Source organism: Toxorhynchites rutilus, chromosome 1, assembly GCF_029784135.1.
Source record: "Toxorhynchites rutilus septentrionalis strain SRP chromosome 1, ASM2978413v1, whole genome shotgun sequence".
NCBI lineage: Eukaryota > Metazoa > Arthropoda > Insecta > Diptera > Culicidae > Toxorhynchites > Toxorhynchites rutilus.
Window position 1 is genome coordinate 69,076,522 of NC_073744.1, and position 16,528 is coordinate 69,093,049.

The 16,528-nt window shown below is 41.5% G+C and overlaps 2 protein-coding genes across 2 annotated transcripts; both read left to right on the forward strand.

The window, feature by feature from the left end:
- Positions 1-5,183: 5,183 nt before the first annotated feature.
- On the forward strand, positions 5,184-9,530 carry LOC129782290 (uncharacterized). Its single transcript, XM_055789588.1, has one exon. The coding sequence runs from the start codon at positions 5,184-5,186 to the stop codon at positions 9,528-9,530; it is 4,347 nt and encodes a 1,448-aa protein (XP_055645563.1).
- Positions 9,531-11,853: 2,323 nt separating this feature from the next.
- LOC129782306 (uncharacterized protein K02A2.6-like) lies at positions 11,854-15,978 on the forward strand. Its single transcript, XM_055789589.1, has one exon. The coding sequence runs from the start codon at positions 11,854-11,856 to the stop codon at positions 15,976-15,978; it is 4,125 nt and encodes a 1,374-aa protein (XP_055645564.1).
- The last annotated feature ends 550 nt before the right edge of the window (positions 15,979-16,528 follow it).

Below are 16,528 nucleotides of genomic sequence, written 5' to 3' on the forward strand. Positions count from 1 at the left end.
AGGGTGTATATATTTTTTAATTTAATATTGTTTGCTAGTTGGAAAAAAGGTGTCTAGGAAGGTAGTTAATTTTCATCAATTCAGTAAGATTTTTAGTTATTGGACTATTTCTGAAATATACTGTTTTAGATATTTCTTTTGATGCCAGAATTTCTGCTCTTAGTTTTAATGGGATTTCACCTGACACGTACAATACTACGTGGTTTGGCTTCGTTTTCAATAATCCCATTGAAGTTCTCAATGCCAGGAGATGGACTGTTTCTAGTTTTTCGAAATTGGTTTTGGAGGCTGCAGCTACTATTGTGATTCCATAATCTAAGTGTGGTCTGATTATTGCTTTTGTTATTCTAAGCATTTGCTCGGGATGTGCTCCACTTCGTTTCTTTGATATCATTTTGAGTATATTTATTTTGTTCTTGACTTTGACACTCGTATATTCAATATGTGTTTTGTATAGTAGCTTGTGATCTATGTGTATTCCTAAAAACTTATGACTTCGTGTTATTGGCACTAATCGGTTGTTTATTCGAATATCGATATTCGGGTTGAATTTGTTTGTGAATATCAGTGTGGCTGATTTATCTGGATTGAGTTCAAAACCTAGTTTTTTGAATTCAACTGTTAGTTTTGTCAAAAAGATGTTCATTTTATGAGCCGCAACTGTTACACTGAATGCTGTAATAGTTGCAGTGAAGTCGTCTGCGAACTGTATTAACATTTCATCTTCCTGAGTTATTCGATGTACAACTTTTGTGCAAAGATTAAACAAAATGGGTGACAATGAACAACCTTGAGGGAGTCCATTGTTTGTTGTTTGAGTTATAATAGTACCGTTATTTATTTTCAGAATTATTTTTCTTTTTTTCAGGTATTGGAATATCCAATTTGTTATGTGATCTGGAATTTTTTCCTTTTTTAACGTTTCTAATAATTTCCTTATGTCAACTTTGTCAAAGGCATTTGACAAGTCTATGAAAGTAGCAATCATAACCAGACCTTCTCTTTTTGTTTGTTGAACCATTGAAACTAAGTTATTGACGCAATTAATGGCAGATACATTTTTCTTGAACCCAAAGGAGTTTTCTGCCAGAATATCGTTATTTGTTATATAATTTGTCAATTCCTTCTTTACTACACAGTTTATCAATTTTAATAGCACGTTCATCATGGATAACGGTCTGTACGATTTAAAGTCATTGCGTTGCTAGTGGTTGGTCATTCAGTAGGATTGAATTGTTTTTAGCTGGACGTCCACCCCCTATTATTCTTATTGTATTCCACAATTTTTTTGGGGACATATCTGGATTTATCGAGTTAATTAATTCATTCCAGCATTTTCTTTTTTCTCTTCTAATTTTCCTCTTTAGATTTGCCCTCTCTTTCTTGAATTCTTTGAAGTTCCTGAATGTTTGATTTTTGTAGAACTCTTTCAATCTATTATTTTTTGATTCTAATAAATCCTCAATCTCTTTGGTCCACCAAGGTTTAGGTATTCTTTTTACATTTCCCTGTTTTAAACCATATGTTGATGAATTTATTTGTTCTGTTATAATTAGAGAAATATCTTCTGGAGTATAATACTTATGACAGACATACAGCTGTACTTGCGTTGTACTTCGAAAATTGTATGTCTGTCACCATGTACAGCGCTAGAACCATGCAAGCAACTCGGTACAATCGCTGTACCTGTACCGACCTATTTTACCGCTGTACATGGCGCAGCGCCATAGACGATTAGTGGTGGGTAGCATGAACAAAACGAATCAAAACATTTGGTATACAATCATTTCATTGACTTTCTCTTGAGTTAATAACTCAGATTGGAAACATATTTGTTGTGTTCGATAGTTTAGACGCTAAATAAAAACCTTTTTCATTGAAATATTGGTGAAAATACAATGCAATAAATTCAAACTTCTGATTGTCAGTCTGACATGCGGTACAATGTACAACCAAAGTATGTGTGTCATGCTATCGTGGTACCTGTACAACGCTGTACACGTACAGCGCTAGTACAGTTGTATGTCTGTCCATGGTATAAAACATTTGTGGCTGGAGCATATTGATTTTTTCTACGGCTTGTTGAAGAATTCAAAATTTAAATTGCTACTGTAAGCCGTGTTTTGTATTTCTATCTTGATTATTTTGTGGTTGCTGAAGAAATCTTGATTTAATGCTGTCCATTCTGATTTACAAGCTAGTATGGGTGATACGAAAGTGAGGTCTATGGCCGAAGGAATTGTGTCACACCCCTGCGAAGTGTGGCTAACCTCACTTGAATAACATTGCATCGCGAATTGTCACAAGAGAAGCATAAGAATAACAAAACATCGATAGAAAGAAATACAAGTTAGAGTGAATTGAATACAATAATCAAATATAAATTGAGCCAATTTTAGCCTTCCAAAAAGGTAACAGGTATAAATCTATACATTATTCAAACTCTCTAAAGGAAAGCTTTTATAGGTAACAAAAATCTTAGAAGCCCAGCCCGCATAAATTGGGGAATTTTAGCGAGAGATTAAACGTGAGTAGTAGACTATTTTGCATAACAAAGACAAGGAATAAACCTGAAAAGAAAGAATTGTTTGAATACATGTTTGATTATCATGATCAATAATACTAGAAAATAGATACTTACCTGAGACATAGCGATCCTGAAAAATTGAAACTTATCTGATACAGCTTATTGTGATGAAGACAATGAATATGAAGTGAATTATGTAATCTATGTAGTAACATGAATGAATGTATTGAATGTAGTGATGTGAATGTAATGATTGTAATGATGTGTATCTGTGTATTCTAGGGATTTTTTAACGACGCATTATAATAAAGTTATAAAATCGGAAACAGCGAAAAATTTCCCACATTTTAAAAAATCCGTTTATGCGATCGGGAGGCAAAGTCATTATGTCTAAAATGAATGATGTACAAAGGCGGGAAACTTCTCCTGTAAATCAATCTCAGCAGATAAGCTGCGGATGTTGCGGAAATCCAGATGATAGTCGGATGGTTGCTTGTGATGTGTGCGAGCGGTGGTATCATTTCGTGTGCGTTGGTGTGGATGCGAGTATACAGGATCGTGATTGGAGCTGCGAGAAATGCCTTCCCAGCAAACATTAAATCGCATAACAAGCGTATATATAACATCATATGCCCTAAAATTTGGTTGGCATATAATGCGCCTAACTGGCATATGCATGCAAAAGTGGAGGCCATATACATACATGGCAAATGCTTACCGAATTTGTTTGGATGAATATGCAACTTTGACCGGCTATAATAGCGATTATGTTGGAATTGAATTGCGATCTAATATGAATATATTCATGAATTGTCAAAGCACCAAATACGACTTTTGCCATACTTATATACGATTTATTACAGACATAGAAAAAAACTAATGGCGCAAAATATTTTCGTGAAACGTTTATTACAACCTCACGAATCGCCATTTTTACATATGAGTATTTATGTTCGTAGAAATAATAATTGTTTGATTGACTTGTGTTGGGAGTGGAATATGTTTAAAATGCCACAGAATGATGTTTGGTGAAAACTGCTCCTATGTGGGTTCGAACTCCGGTCGTCTGGATTATCATCCACCAGCTATCTCGCGCGGCTATCTGAAATTTAATTCAACGGTTAAACGGTTAAAACTTTCGAGTGCATCAGCATTTCAATGACATTTCAATATGATGTAATATGTTCTTTATTAGGATTTAATATGATTTACTGTTTCATGATTTTCTTCAGCATGCAACACGATTTACTGCAGTACTGAATCGATTTAAATTATACGCTTATGCGACACACAAACTGCATCAGCGTAATATACGCATATAATGCGGATTAAATATATTTTACGACAATGTACATCATAAATCTGCTGTTTGTTATACCGAATTGCGACTTAATTTGATAATGGTATATAAAATCGAGTTTTTGCATTTTATGCGATTTCAAATATACACGACACATACTTTGATTGATATTTTATGATTTATTCGGATTTCTTGTAAGACTTGGCACGTGCAAAATTATACGATTTAATGTTTGCTGGGTTAGAGCGGCAGCTCAGATCCCAACCGGTACTTCAACGCCAACCGCTACAGGTGCTACGGCTATGTCAACAAACGATGGACAGCCTACATCAGTTCGGGATATACAGATGCAATTAACAGAAATGCAGGAGAAGTTGAACAGCCAGATGAAAAACTTCGAGAAGATCATGATGGAAAAAGATGATCAACATCGGAAGGCCCTCTCAGACCAGCGGCAAATATACGAACGTCAACTACTTACGGAACGTCGAGTGCACGGGCCTGCGGAGGCTATTCAGCGTGGCTTGGGCTCATTTTGCGGTGAACCAACGGCAAATTCAACGAGGTTTCGTCCCTCTCAGAGTATTGCGAACGAGGATAGGGAGGCGCGAGACTTATTGTCAAGGGAGTTGCAGCTTTTGGAGGAGAGGCAATCATTAGAGAAAAGGCATTTGGAGGAGCGAAGGCAGCTATTGCTGCGATTTGGCGTGCAAGACGGAAATGCGGCAGATTTGAATCCTCAGGCGAGTGGGTCTCAACCGATTAATCCCAGCAGTTTGTTTTGCGCTTCCACGCTCAGTGAAAGCCAAATTTCGGCACGACAATGTATTAGTCGAGAATTACCGACGTTCTCCGGCAACCCTGAAGAATGGCCGCTCTTCATTGCAAGCTATGAGAACTCGACTAGAATTTGCGGGTACAGCGACGAAGAAAATTTATTGCGTCTTCAACGAAGTCTTAAGGGGAAAGCCTTGGAAGCGGTACGTTGCCGTCTGTTGTATCCGACAAACCTTTCGGGAACCATCGCCACGTTGAGAACATTGTTTGGTAGACCAGAGGTGATCGTGCATTCACTTATTAACAAGATCAGGGAAATGCCGCTACCGAAAGCAGAGAAGCTACAAACGTTAATCGATTTTGGAGTAGCCGTTCAAAACGTTTGTGCTACTATCAATGCGTCCGGTCTTGATGAGTATTTGTGTAACGTAGCTCTACGAGTTGGTGGAGCGATTACCTCCCTCGATTAGATTGAACTGGGCATATCATCGACAAACTCTAGAAAGAGTAACCTTGTCTGACCTTGGAGATTGGCTGGGGAAATTGGTGGAAGCAGCCAGCGTTGTCACTATTCCATCCATGGTAGTTCCGAAACCAGAGCGAAGGGGTCGAAGGGACGACAATTACATAAATATCCATTCGGATGTTAACCCTGTCGAAGAACACACCCCGAAGACTCGAGCAGAAGGCGGTTCGCGAGATTGTTTCGTGTGTCAGGGAGAATGCAGTAGCCTGGAAACGTGTCACGAGTTTCTCAACATGAACATCGGTTCACGGTGGGCGATTGTCAAAGATTGGAGACTATGTAGGAAGTGTCTACGGAAGCATTTCGGGGCCTGCCATATTAGAGCTCCATGCGGCAAGAACGGTTGTTCGTTTATGCACAACAAATTACTGCACGACGACCATAGATATAACGATCAAGCGGTAGAACCATCGACGTCCTCGGGTGGACGCACGACAACGCAGAATTGCCATATCCATTCCAGTATGGTTGGAAATATTCTGTTTCGGTACGCACCCGTGACTCTTTATGGTAAAGGACGAACGATTAAGACTTTCGCCTTTCTCGACGACGGTTCGTCAGCTACCTTTATGGAGCACAGCTTGATGAAGGAACTGAATCTTACAGGAACATCGCATCCACTGTGTCTGAATTGGACCGGGGGTCAACAAAGGGAAGAAAACGAGTCGATGAAGCTGAGAGTGAAGATTTCTGGCAATTGCGACGTTAGTGAAGTATACGAGTTACCGAAGGTCCACACAGTTCGAAGCCTGGCGCTCCCAAAGCAGTCCTTGTCAGTAGTTCAGTTAGTAGCTAAATACCCCTACCTAAAAGGACTACCGCTTGAGTCCTATAGTAACGTGTCACCAAGACTGTTAATAGGTATGGATAACTGTCGCCTTGGCCGTACGATCAGAAGCGCTGAAGGAACCGATGATGAACCAGTAGCATCCAAGACCCGCCTGGGTTGGATCGTGTACGTGCCCTGCTCGATGACATCTAGACCATTGAAAGCAGGCTTCAGTGGTGTCCATAGTTTCCACATCTGTCAGTGTAATAAAGAAGTAGATAAAGAGCTGAATGTGGCTTTGAAAGAGTATTTTATGGTAGATTCATTGGGGATTACGGGGTCGTCTAAACAAATCCTATCCAAGGACGAAGAACGTGCGCTAAAAATTCTCTCAGATGAGACCCGTTTAAAGGGAAATCGTTATGAGACAGGTCTATTATGGCGGTACGATCAGGTGCGGTTGCCCGACAACAAAGCAATGGCGTTGAAGCGCAATGCTTGTCTAGAGAAAAGATTGAGGCGGGAGCCAGCGTTAGCCACGGAAATGGCCACTAAAATGTCTGAATATGTGACAAAAGGTTACATCCGGCGACTTACACCTGCCGAGAAAACGAAAAGGCTTCCGAACGACTGGTATTTACCAATATTCCCGATTGTTAACCCAAATAAACCGGGGAAAATGCGGATCGTATTTGACGCGGCCGCGAAAGTGAATGGAGTTTCCCTGAATTCTTTTCTGCTCACGGGTCCAGATCAACTGGTATCGTTGCTCGCAGTTCTCCATAAGTTTCGTGAATTTCGTATCGCGGTTGTCGGAGATATTCGCGAAATGTTCTTCCAAGTGATGATGAAACCGCAAGACCAGCGTAGTCAGATGATCCTATGGAGAGGTGAACGTCCCATTGAAGATCCGGACGTGTATGTGGTGACCGTCATGACGTTTGGTGCAGCATGTTCCCCGAGTAGTGCCCACTTCATTAAAAACCAGAACGCCGAAAGATTTGCGGATCAGTATCCCCGGGCGGTCGACTGTATTAAATACGAACATTACGTCGATGATATGTTAGCCAGTGTGGAGACTGAAGAGGAGGCATTGAAGCTGGCCAAAGAAGTGCGCTTCGTGCATTCTCAAGGAGGATTCGAGATCCGAAATTGGTTATCGAATTCACCCAAGGTTACAGAGTGTATCGGAGAAAGAACGGAGAAGAATTTGAACATAGAGATGGCGACAGAGAAGGTTCTGGGAATGTGGTGGAATACGGCAACTGATGCGTTCACATTTAGAATCTCATCAAAGCACGATGCAGATCTGTTGTCAGGAGCAAGAATGCCCACGAAACGAGAGGTATTGAGAACGTTGATGGCGGTGTATGATCCCATGGGGCTCATCGCCAATTACTTGATGTATCTAAAAATCCTTTTGCAAGAAATCTGGCGTAGTGGTTGTGATTGGGATGAACAAATTTCTGGAAAACATGCCGAAAAATGGAGAGTTTGGATCGAAGTTCTCCCTGAAGTCCGGAAAGTGAGCGTTCCTCGATGTTATCGCCAGATAACGTCTTCTGATGCTTCCACGGAGGTGCAGCTGCACATATTCTGCGATGCAAGCGAAAGCGGGGTAGCTGCTGTGGCATACTTCAGATTCCAACAAAATGAAACGATAGAGTGTGCAATGGTTGGATCAAAAACCCGTGTAGCCCTTCTGAAATTTCTTTCGATCCCTCGGTTGGAATTGCAAGCTGCAGTCATCGGAGCGCGCATGGCAGATGGGATCACACGGTCGCATAGAATAAAGATCTCACGCCGCGTTTTCTGGACTGATTCCCGTGATGTGGTATGCTGGTTACGATCTGATCACCGACGTTATCACCAATTTGTAGCGTTCAGGATCAGTGAATTGCTCGAGACAACAGTAGTAGATGAGTGGAGATGGCTTCCTACAAGAGCGAACGTGGCTGATGAAGGGACAAAGTGGCAAAGGTTGCCCGACCTACAACCCACAAGTCGCTGGTTTCATGGACCGACCTTTTTGTGGAAGCCCGACAGTGAATGGCCAGGCGATTCTGGTGAACTAGGAACGACTGCAGAAGAGATACGTTCTAGCGTTTTCCATCACCATATCATTTCACCATTGATGTGTTTCGAACGTTTCTCCAAATGGAAGCGACTGTTAAGAACTGTTGCATATGTGTATAGATTCATTACAAATCTCCGGAAGAGTGTCAATCGCATGCCATCTAAACAAAGACCTCTCGAGCAAAAGGAATTAGATCGTGCAGAGCAGATTATATATTCTCAAACCCAAAGACAAGTCTACTCTGACGAATTCGAAATACTGAATAACATCGCTCCAGGAACACAGCCATGGGAGCGTATTTTACCGAAGTCCAGTTCATTGTACACCTTGTGTCCGACTATCGACAATTTTGGAGTTCTCCGAATGCAGGGACGTATTGCAGCTTGTGAATGGGTAGATGAATCCGTTAAGCATCCGATCATTCTCCCAAGACGGAATCATGTGACCGATTTAGTGATCGCACATTATCACGACGCGTACCGTCATCTAAATCATCAGACCGTGATGAATGAGATACGGCTCAAATACCACATTCCGCGGCTCAGATCGGAGTATAACCGCGTTCGAAAAAATTGCCAGCATTGCAAAATCCGACATGCGATTCCGAAACCCCCTGCTATGGGAAACCTTCCACTTGCACGCTTGGCGGCATTTCAACGACCATTTTCATACACCGGAATTGATTATTTTGGGCCAATAATGGTTGTAGTGGGGAGACATGTAGAGAAAAGATGGGGAGCTCTGGGGACAAGAGGTATCCACATCGAGATCGCACACACACTAACCACGGATTCTTGCATTCTGGCACTGAGAAATTTCATCGCAAGAAGAGGTGCTCCACTCGAAATTATCAGCGATAATGGAACAAATATCGTCGGTGCCTCAAAAGAATTACGGGAAGCTCTGAAACAGGTAGACATGTGTAGACTTATGACGGAGATCGTCCAGCCAAACACGAAGTGGATATTCAACCCACCGGCCGCTCCACACTTCGGAGGCTGTTGGGAGCGACTAGTGCAATCCGTAAAAAGAATATTAAATGAGTTCAACCCACCACGATTACCAACCGACGAGATATTGCGGTCAATGCTGATGGAAATCGAAATGATCATCAATTCAAGACCGCTCACTCACGTACCACTAGATACTGATACTGAGTCACCATTGACACCCAACCATTTCCTATTGGGTTGCTCAAACGGAAGTAAGCCCCCGATCGCATTTGATGACAAAGCCACCGTCCTGAAGCAATCATGGAAGATGTCGCAACAGTACGCCGACATGTTTTGGAGGAAGTGGGTGAAGGATTACTTGCCGACTTTAACACGAAGGACGAAGTGGTTCCAATCAACGAAACCAATTGAAGAAGGAGATCTTGTTGTTGTGGTAGATAACAATCAGGTTCGTCGAGTTACAGTGCAAACTATGCACGGCCTTTTGGAAAGACCGGCGGTCATGATCGCTGTACTGGACGTGAGTTCTAAGGAGAGTAAGCCGCTTCAGCACCAGCGTCGTACTGGGGGGGAGTGTCACACCCCTGCGAAGTGTGGCTAACCTCACTTGAATAACATTGCATCGCGAATTGTCACAAGAGAAGCATAAGAATAACAAAACATCGATAGAAAGAAATACAAGTTAGAGTGAATTGAATACAATAATCAAATATAAATTGAGCCAATTTTAGCCTTCCAAAAAGGTAACAGGTATAAATCTATACATTATTCAAACTCTCTAAAGGAAAGCTTTTATAGGTAACAAAAATCTTAGAAGCCCAGCCTGCATAAATTGGGGAATTTTAGCGAGAGATTAAACGTGAGTAGTAGACTATTTTGCATAACAAAGACAAGGAATAAACCTGAAAAGAAAGAATTGTTTGAATACATGTTTGATTATCATGATCAATAATACTAGAAAATAGATACTTACCTGAGACATAGCGATCCTGAAAAATTGAAACTTATCTGATACAGCTTATTGTGATGAAGACAATGAATATGAAGTGAATTATGTAATCTATGTAGTAACATGAATGAATGTATTGAATGTAATGATTGTAATGATGTGTATCTGTGTATTCTAGGGATTTTTTAACGACGCATTATAATAAAGTTATAAAATCGGAAACAGCGAAAAATTTCCCACAAATTGTATCGGGCGGTTTAATCAATGTGCTTGTTCCATCATTCAACAACGTTAAGTCTCTACTTTCCAGCAAGTGTTCTAACAATTCTTATCTTGGGCAATTAGAGTGCCACGGATTCCATAATTTGTTGTGAGCATTAAAGTCTCCTGCTAATATTGTGGGTTTGTTGCGTTGTTCTATTTTAAGAGTTTTTTAAGACGGTATATCATTATTAATATCATTATTGTTTATAGGCGATGGTGGTATGTATACTGACAGTATAAACATATTGGGAGTTGTATTTAATGTTTCTATTGCAATTGCTTCAATTGGATGAAGCAAAGGTAATTTAAATTCCTTAATTGCTATAACATTTTTAATAAGGAAGCCAACTCCTCCGTAACCATTAGGCCTGACTTCTTTCAAGAACTTATACCCTGGAAAATTAAAGTTTTCCCCTGGTTTAAGCCATATTTCGCTTAATATTGCAATGTCAACTATTTCATTGTGGAGGAATTTTTTTATTAATTCTCGTGTGTCCATAGGGCGTATACTACTAACATTATTCTGGATTATTGTTAACTTTCTGTGTTTATTCTGATGCATAATTTGAGTTTGGGATTGATACTGTGTCCGTTTCATAGAAAATTTCCGGATTAACTATTGATTCTAGTTGATTACTTATATTGATCAATAATAAATCTTGTTCTATTGTATCCGTTTTGTCTGTGTTATTTATGATAGAATTTTGAATAGCCTGAATTTTTTCTACTATTCCTGTCAAATAGAATTGTGTAATTAGTTCCTTTTTAATTTGGTGCGTCAGTCTTTCTATTTCAGTGGTTTTATATGGATTTGGGCTGAAAACATGAGTTTCTTCGTCATGTTGTTCTAGACGAGGGAATTTATGTGGGTGTGGTTTAGATTTCACGTGAGTGTGGCTATCGTGCGTTCTCTGAATGTATTCAGTATTCTTGACTTTGTTACTCCAAGAGTGAGCTCGAGTGGATCCCCAAGCCCCATTGTGTTTATTGATGCTATCTGCGTCTGCGCTATCGTTATCTGTATCCGGTAGGTTCGGAAAACCCCTCATCGAGTCTATTCTGCTTTGTACTGTTTCTGTCCTTTAGGATATTTTTGCTGTGCTTCGTAAAAAGATGTTTTATTCATTGCCACTTCCACTCTGATTGTTGGGATTTAACCCATAAAGCACAATACTATTTTCACAACCTGTCTACCAGCATTAATTGTCATTGATGTACAAGAAGAGAGCAAACGAAATAAACTGTCACTAAGTTGTAAGCAAGCGAATAAGTAACACGCGTTTTACTTTGTTCATCACCAATCCGGAATTTCTAGCGCGAAGTGTTTGGTTATAGCAGTTTGGCGACGATACGGAAAAAACCTACGCGGATACGAAGGAGATAACCGGAAACGAAAGTTGCTGTACCGGAGAAGAAATTTCATCGAGGAAGTAGATTCTAGAAGAGAATTCCGCTTGCAGAAGGAAAGAAGCTATTCATAACCTTGTTAGCGCTACGAAAAGGGGCCGCCGACGGTGTGGTTTGATTCATATACAACACATGTACATTTACATATACGAGAAGTCAGAGTGCGTGTACAATCGGATGGTTGCTGTTGTGTGGACGAGAGGCGTCCCACTTTACTCTTGTTGAGTGTAGAGAAAAATAAATGCTGCCGTTTCACCAGTGACGACTACTTTGTTTTTGAGCTAGTTCTCACTTACACGGAAAAATGAGTGTGCCAATAGAAGAAGCTGTTGCGTCAGTCGCGCCCAATTTCGCGATCGAACCGTTTGACAAAGATAAAGGCAAGTGGACGAGATGGGTGAAGCGCTTAGAAGGAAGTTTTCGAATGTTCAATGTACCGGAAAATCGTCAGAAGGACTACCTCTTACACTACATGGGGATCACGACGTACGATTTGCTATGCGACCATATTGGCCCAGTCGAGCCTGAGACGAAAACTTATGCCGAGATTGTTTCTACGTTGGGCACATTTTTCGAGCCAGAACCACTCGAGATGGTTGAGGTGTGGAAGTTCCGCACCCGGAAGCAAAAGGAAGGAGAAATTGTTAAGGATTTCGTGACAGAGCTGCAACGTGCTGCGAAGTTTTGCAAATTCGGTGACTACCTGAGGAAGGAACTACGAAATCAGTTGGTATTCGGATTGCGGTCGAAACGGATTCGGTCGAGACTTATTGAGGAAAAGGACTTGACGTTCGAGAAGGCGTTGGAAGTAGCGCTCTCGATGGAAGCATCCGGAGAGGGTGCAGAGATTTTCGAGAAGCGATCACACGAGGTAAACTACACGGAGAAACGACCATTGAAGGTAAATAGCACTACTAAGAAGAAATGTTATCGTTGTGGAAAAGAGGCACACTTGGCGAGTACATGTCATCACAAGGAAACTATTTGCAGTTTCTGTAAGAAGGTAGGGCATCTGCAGCGGGTATGCCTTAAGTTTAAATCGCAGGGAGAACATTCGGAGAACAAAGATAACAGAAAAATGAAAATGAAAAAGAAAATGCATGCTAATTTGATAAATCATGGAAATAGTAGTGATGATTATAGGGAAGAAGATGAAGAGTCAGGAGCAGATGAGGTTCTTACTCTCGAAATTTGCAAAGTTGATGAGTCAAAGTCATTATCAAAAGTTATTCTACCGTTGAATGTAAACGAAAGAGTAATCAAATTCGAAGTTGATTGTGGGTCTCCCGTTTCGCTCATGAGTCTTAACGACAAGAAACTTTACCTGAACGAGCTGCCGCTGTATAAGACTGGCGTAGAGTTGATTAGCTATTGCGGAAACAAGATAGAAGTTTGTGGTTACATGAAAACGAAGGTACAGCATAACGGTGATACGAATTATTTGCGGATGTTTGTTGTGAAGGCAGGCCGTCATCCTTTGCTGGGCCGTGAGTGGATGCGGGAGTTGAACGTCGACTGGAATGAAGTAATACGAAACCCAGATTTTTGCGTGGGAGCTATCATGTCCCGTCCCCCTACAAAAATATTGTCCAGGTCCGTGAGAAAACTTATTGAATATTTTCCACGGGTGTTTGATCCATCGGTGGGTACGATTCAGGGCGTTAAGGCTGCGCTACATTTGAAGCCGAACAGCAAACCGGTTTTCATAAAAGCGCGTACCATTCCTTTTGCAATTCGTGACACCGTAGAGCGTGAAATAAGAAGCATGGTGGAGAGCGGTATACTAAAGAAAGTAGAGCGTAGTGCATGGGCTACTCCAGTGGTACCTGTTATGAAGTCAGTGGATCGAGTGCGTTTGTGCGGAGACTACAAGGTAACGGTGAACAAATGTCTCTTGGTTGATGAACATCCTTTGCCGACTATCGATGAGTTGTTTTCGAACATGGCCGGTGGTCAGAAATTTACGAAGTTAGACCTGGCGCAGGCTTACTTACAAATGGAAGTTCGCGAGCAAGACCGTGAAATATTGACCTTGAACACACATCTTGGGCTCTACCAACCATCTCGCCTAATGTACGGCGTGGCATCTGCGCCAGCGATTTTTCAACGTGAGATTTCGCAGCTGCTTGGGGACATCCCCGGAGTTTCAGTATTCTTGGACGACATCAAGGTGACTGGTGCGGATGACGAAACCCACTTGCAACGGCTGAGAACAGTTCTGCAACGGTTGGACGAGCACGGCATGCGATTGAACGTGGAGAAATGTGAATTCTTCGCGGACTGCATTGAATACTGCGGGTTCGTTATTAATAGAGAAGGTATACGGAAGATGAAAACCAAAGTTGACGCTATCCAGAAGATGCCAAGACCACGCAACCGAGAACAAGTCAGAGCGTTTGTAGGGTTAATAAATTATTATGGCCGATTTATGAAGAATTTGAGCACACGAATCTATCCAATCAACAACCTGCTGAAGGAGAACGTTTCATTTCAATGGAATGAAGATTGTGAAAAGGCGTTCCTGTGGGTTAGAAAGGAGATGCAATCCGACAGATTTTTAGTACACTATGATCCAAAACTTCCGCTCGTTTTGGCAACCGATGCTTCACCATATGGTGTTGGCGCAGTGCTGAGCCACCTGTATCCGGATGGAACAGAAAGGCCAATTCATTGTGCGTCTCAAACATTGAATAAATCGCAACAAAATTACATTCAAGTTGATAAAGAGGCGTATGCAATTATATTTGGGGTTAAAAAGTTTTACCAATACCTCTATGGGCGTAAATTCATTCTCGTAACTGACAACAAGGCTGTTGCACAAATTTTGGCGCCTCACAAAGGACTTCCAGCCCTGAGTGCTTTACGGATGCAACATTACGCTGTTTTTCTCGAGTCATTCGATTATGAAATAAGGTTTCGGTCTTCGAAGGAGAATGCAAATGCGGACGGAATGTCTAGATTACCGATCCACGATGAAAATAATCAGCGCCTGATTGAAGAAGTAGATCTCATTGAGGTGAATCAAATCGAAACGTTACCTGTTACAGCAGAAGAGTTGGCGGAATACACCAAGCAGGATTCTAATGTGAAAACATTGCTACAAAGTCTGAAAGTTGGTAGAAACGTTGAAGGGCGAGACAGATTTGGAATCGACCAGAGCGAGTTCTCGATCCAGAAAGGTTGCCTAATGAGAGGCATACGAGTTTACATTCCGCCCAAGCTGCGACGACGAGTACTGGAAGAATTGCACACAGGACATTTTGGTGTATCCAGAATGAAATCATTGGCCCGATCGTATTGCTGGTGGGAAACCATTGACCGTGACATAGAAGAATTGTCAAGAGATTGTTGTGAGTGTGCCAGAGTACGGAAAAATCCCGTGAAAGTTGCGCCGCATTGCTGGGAACGAGCTTCAGAGCCGTTCCAGCGAATCCATATTGACTTTGCTGGGCCTTTTCTAGGACTATACTTTTTTGTGATAGTAGATTCATATACGAAGTGGCCAGAGGTTAAGATAATTCCCGATATGACGACAGATACCACCATCGACCGTCTGCGAGAGTACTTCGTGACTTATGGAGTTCCGTCAATTGTCGTCAGTGATCGAGGAGTTCAATTTACTTCAGATCAATTCCAAGCATTCCTAAAACGAAACAACATCGTGCACAAAATGGGAGCACCTTACCACCCAGCTACAAATGGCCAGGCCGAACGGTTCGTTCTGACCTTCAAAGATAAACTGAAGGCTTTGAAATGCGAGCGAAAAGACGTACAGTTTGAACTCTACAAAATCTTGATGGCATACCGAAGGACAGTACACCCAACAACTGGAAAGTCACCATCTATGCTAGTGTTTGGGAGACAGATGAAGTCCAGGCTTGATTTATTGGTTCCTGTTAGCGCCCAGGAGAATTCAATCCGCGAGGAAGGAGAGAGTGTACGACGTTTTGCGATCAACGAGAGAATTGCTGCGCGAGATTTCTTGGGATCTTCCAAATGGCAGTTCGGGACAGTAACTGAACGATTGGGTAAGCTCCACTATATGATCGAGTTAGACGACGGCAGAATCTGGAAGCGGCATGTGGACCAGATGAGACCAGGACCCAAGAAGCAGAATAACGAAAACGATTCCTGGATGGAGTTTTTCGATAGACCACGCATTGATACAGTATCTTATCACCCTAGCCAGTCGGTTGTTGAAAGTAATAGCTCTGTTATCCGTCAACAAACAACGAATCTTCAAACGTCGAGCGTTCCACCAACACCAGTTTCAGTAAATCCTATGGCACATTCAAGTCAGGTTATCGAAAGGGTTCAGAGCGAAACGCGGACAGGGACTGAATATATAGACAGGCCCGCACAAGACAAAAACGAAACACCCCGTAGATCATCTAGAATTAGGAAGCCACCAAAACGTCTTGATTTGTAATGATCAATGTAACTACCAATTCATTCGTTCATGTTAGGGCACAACCCTGCTAGAGGGGGAAAGCTGTTGGGATTTAACCCATAAAGCACAATACTATTTTCACAACCTGTCTACCAGCATTAATTGTCATTGATGTACAAGAAGAGAGCAAACGAAATAAACTGTCACTAAGTTGTAAGCAAGCGAATAAGTAACACGCGTTTTACTTTGTTCATCACCAATCCGGAATTTCTAGCGCGAAGTGTTTGGTTATAGCACTGATCTTATCCTGTCTATTTCTTTCTGGACAATCCCTGTCTGACGCCTTGTGTGTTTCCCCACAATTAATACATTTCAATATTGTTGTTTTACATTCTTTTTCTTCATGTTCTGAACCACATTTACAACATTTCACTGAACTAGCCTTACAATGATGTTGTGTGTGCCCGTACCTCCAACACTTGAAACAAATTCTTAGTGGAAACACATATGGTTCACAACGAGCTTTAATTCCATAAATTTCAACCGATTTTGGTAGATTTTGTCCTTTCGCATATATTTTTATCGAATA

Excerpts from the sequence above, each read along its gene's own strand:
- LOC129782290 (XM_055789588.1), top strand. The coding sequence starts at position 5,184 with ATGGTAGTTCCGAAACCAGAGCGAAGGGGTCGAAGGGACGACAATTAC.
- LOC129782306 (XM_055789589.1), top strand. The coding sequence starts at position 11,854 with ATGAGTGTGCCAATAGAAGAAGCTGTTGCGTCAGTCGCGCCCAATTTC.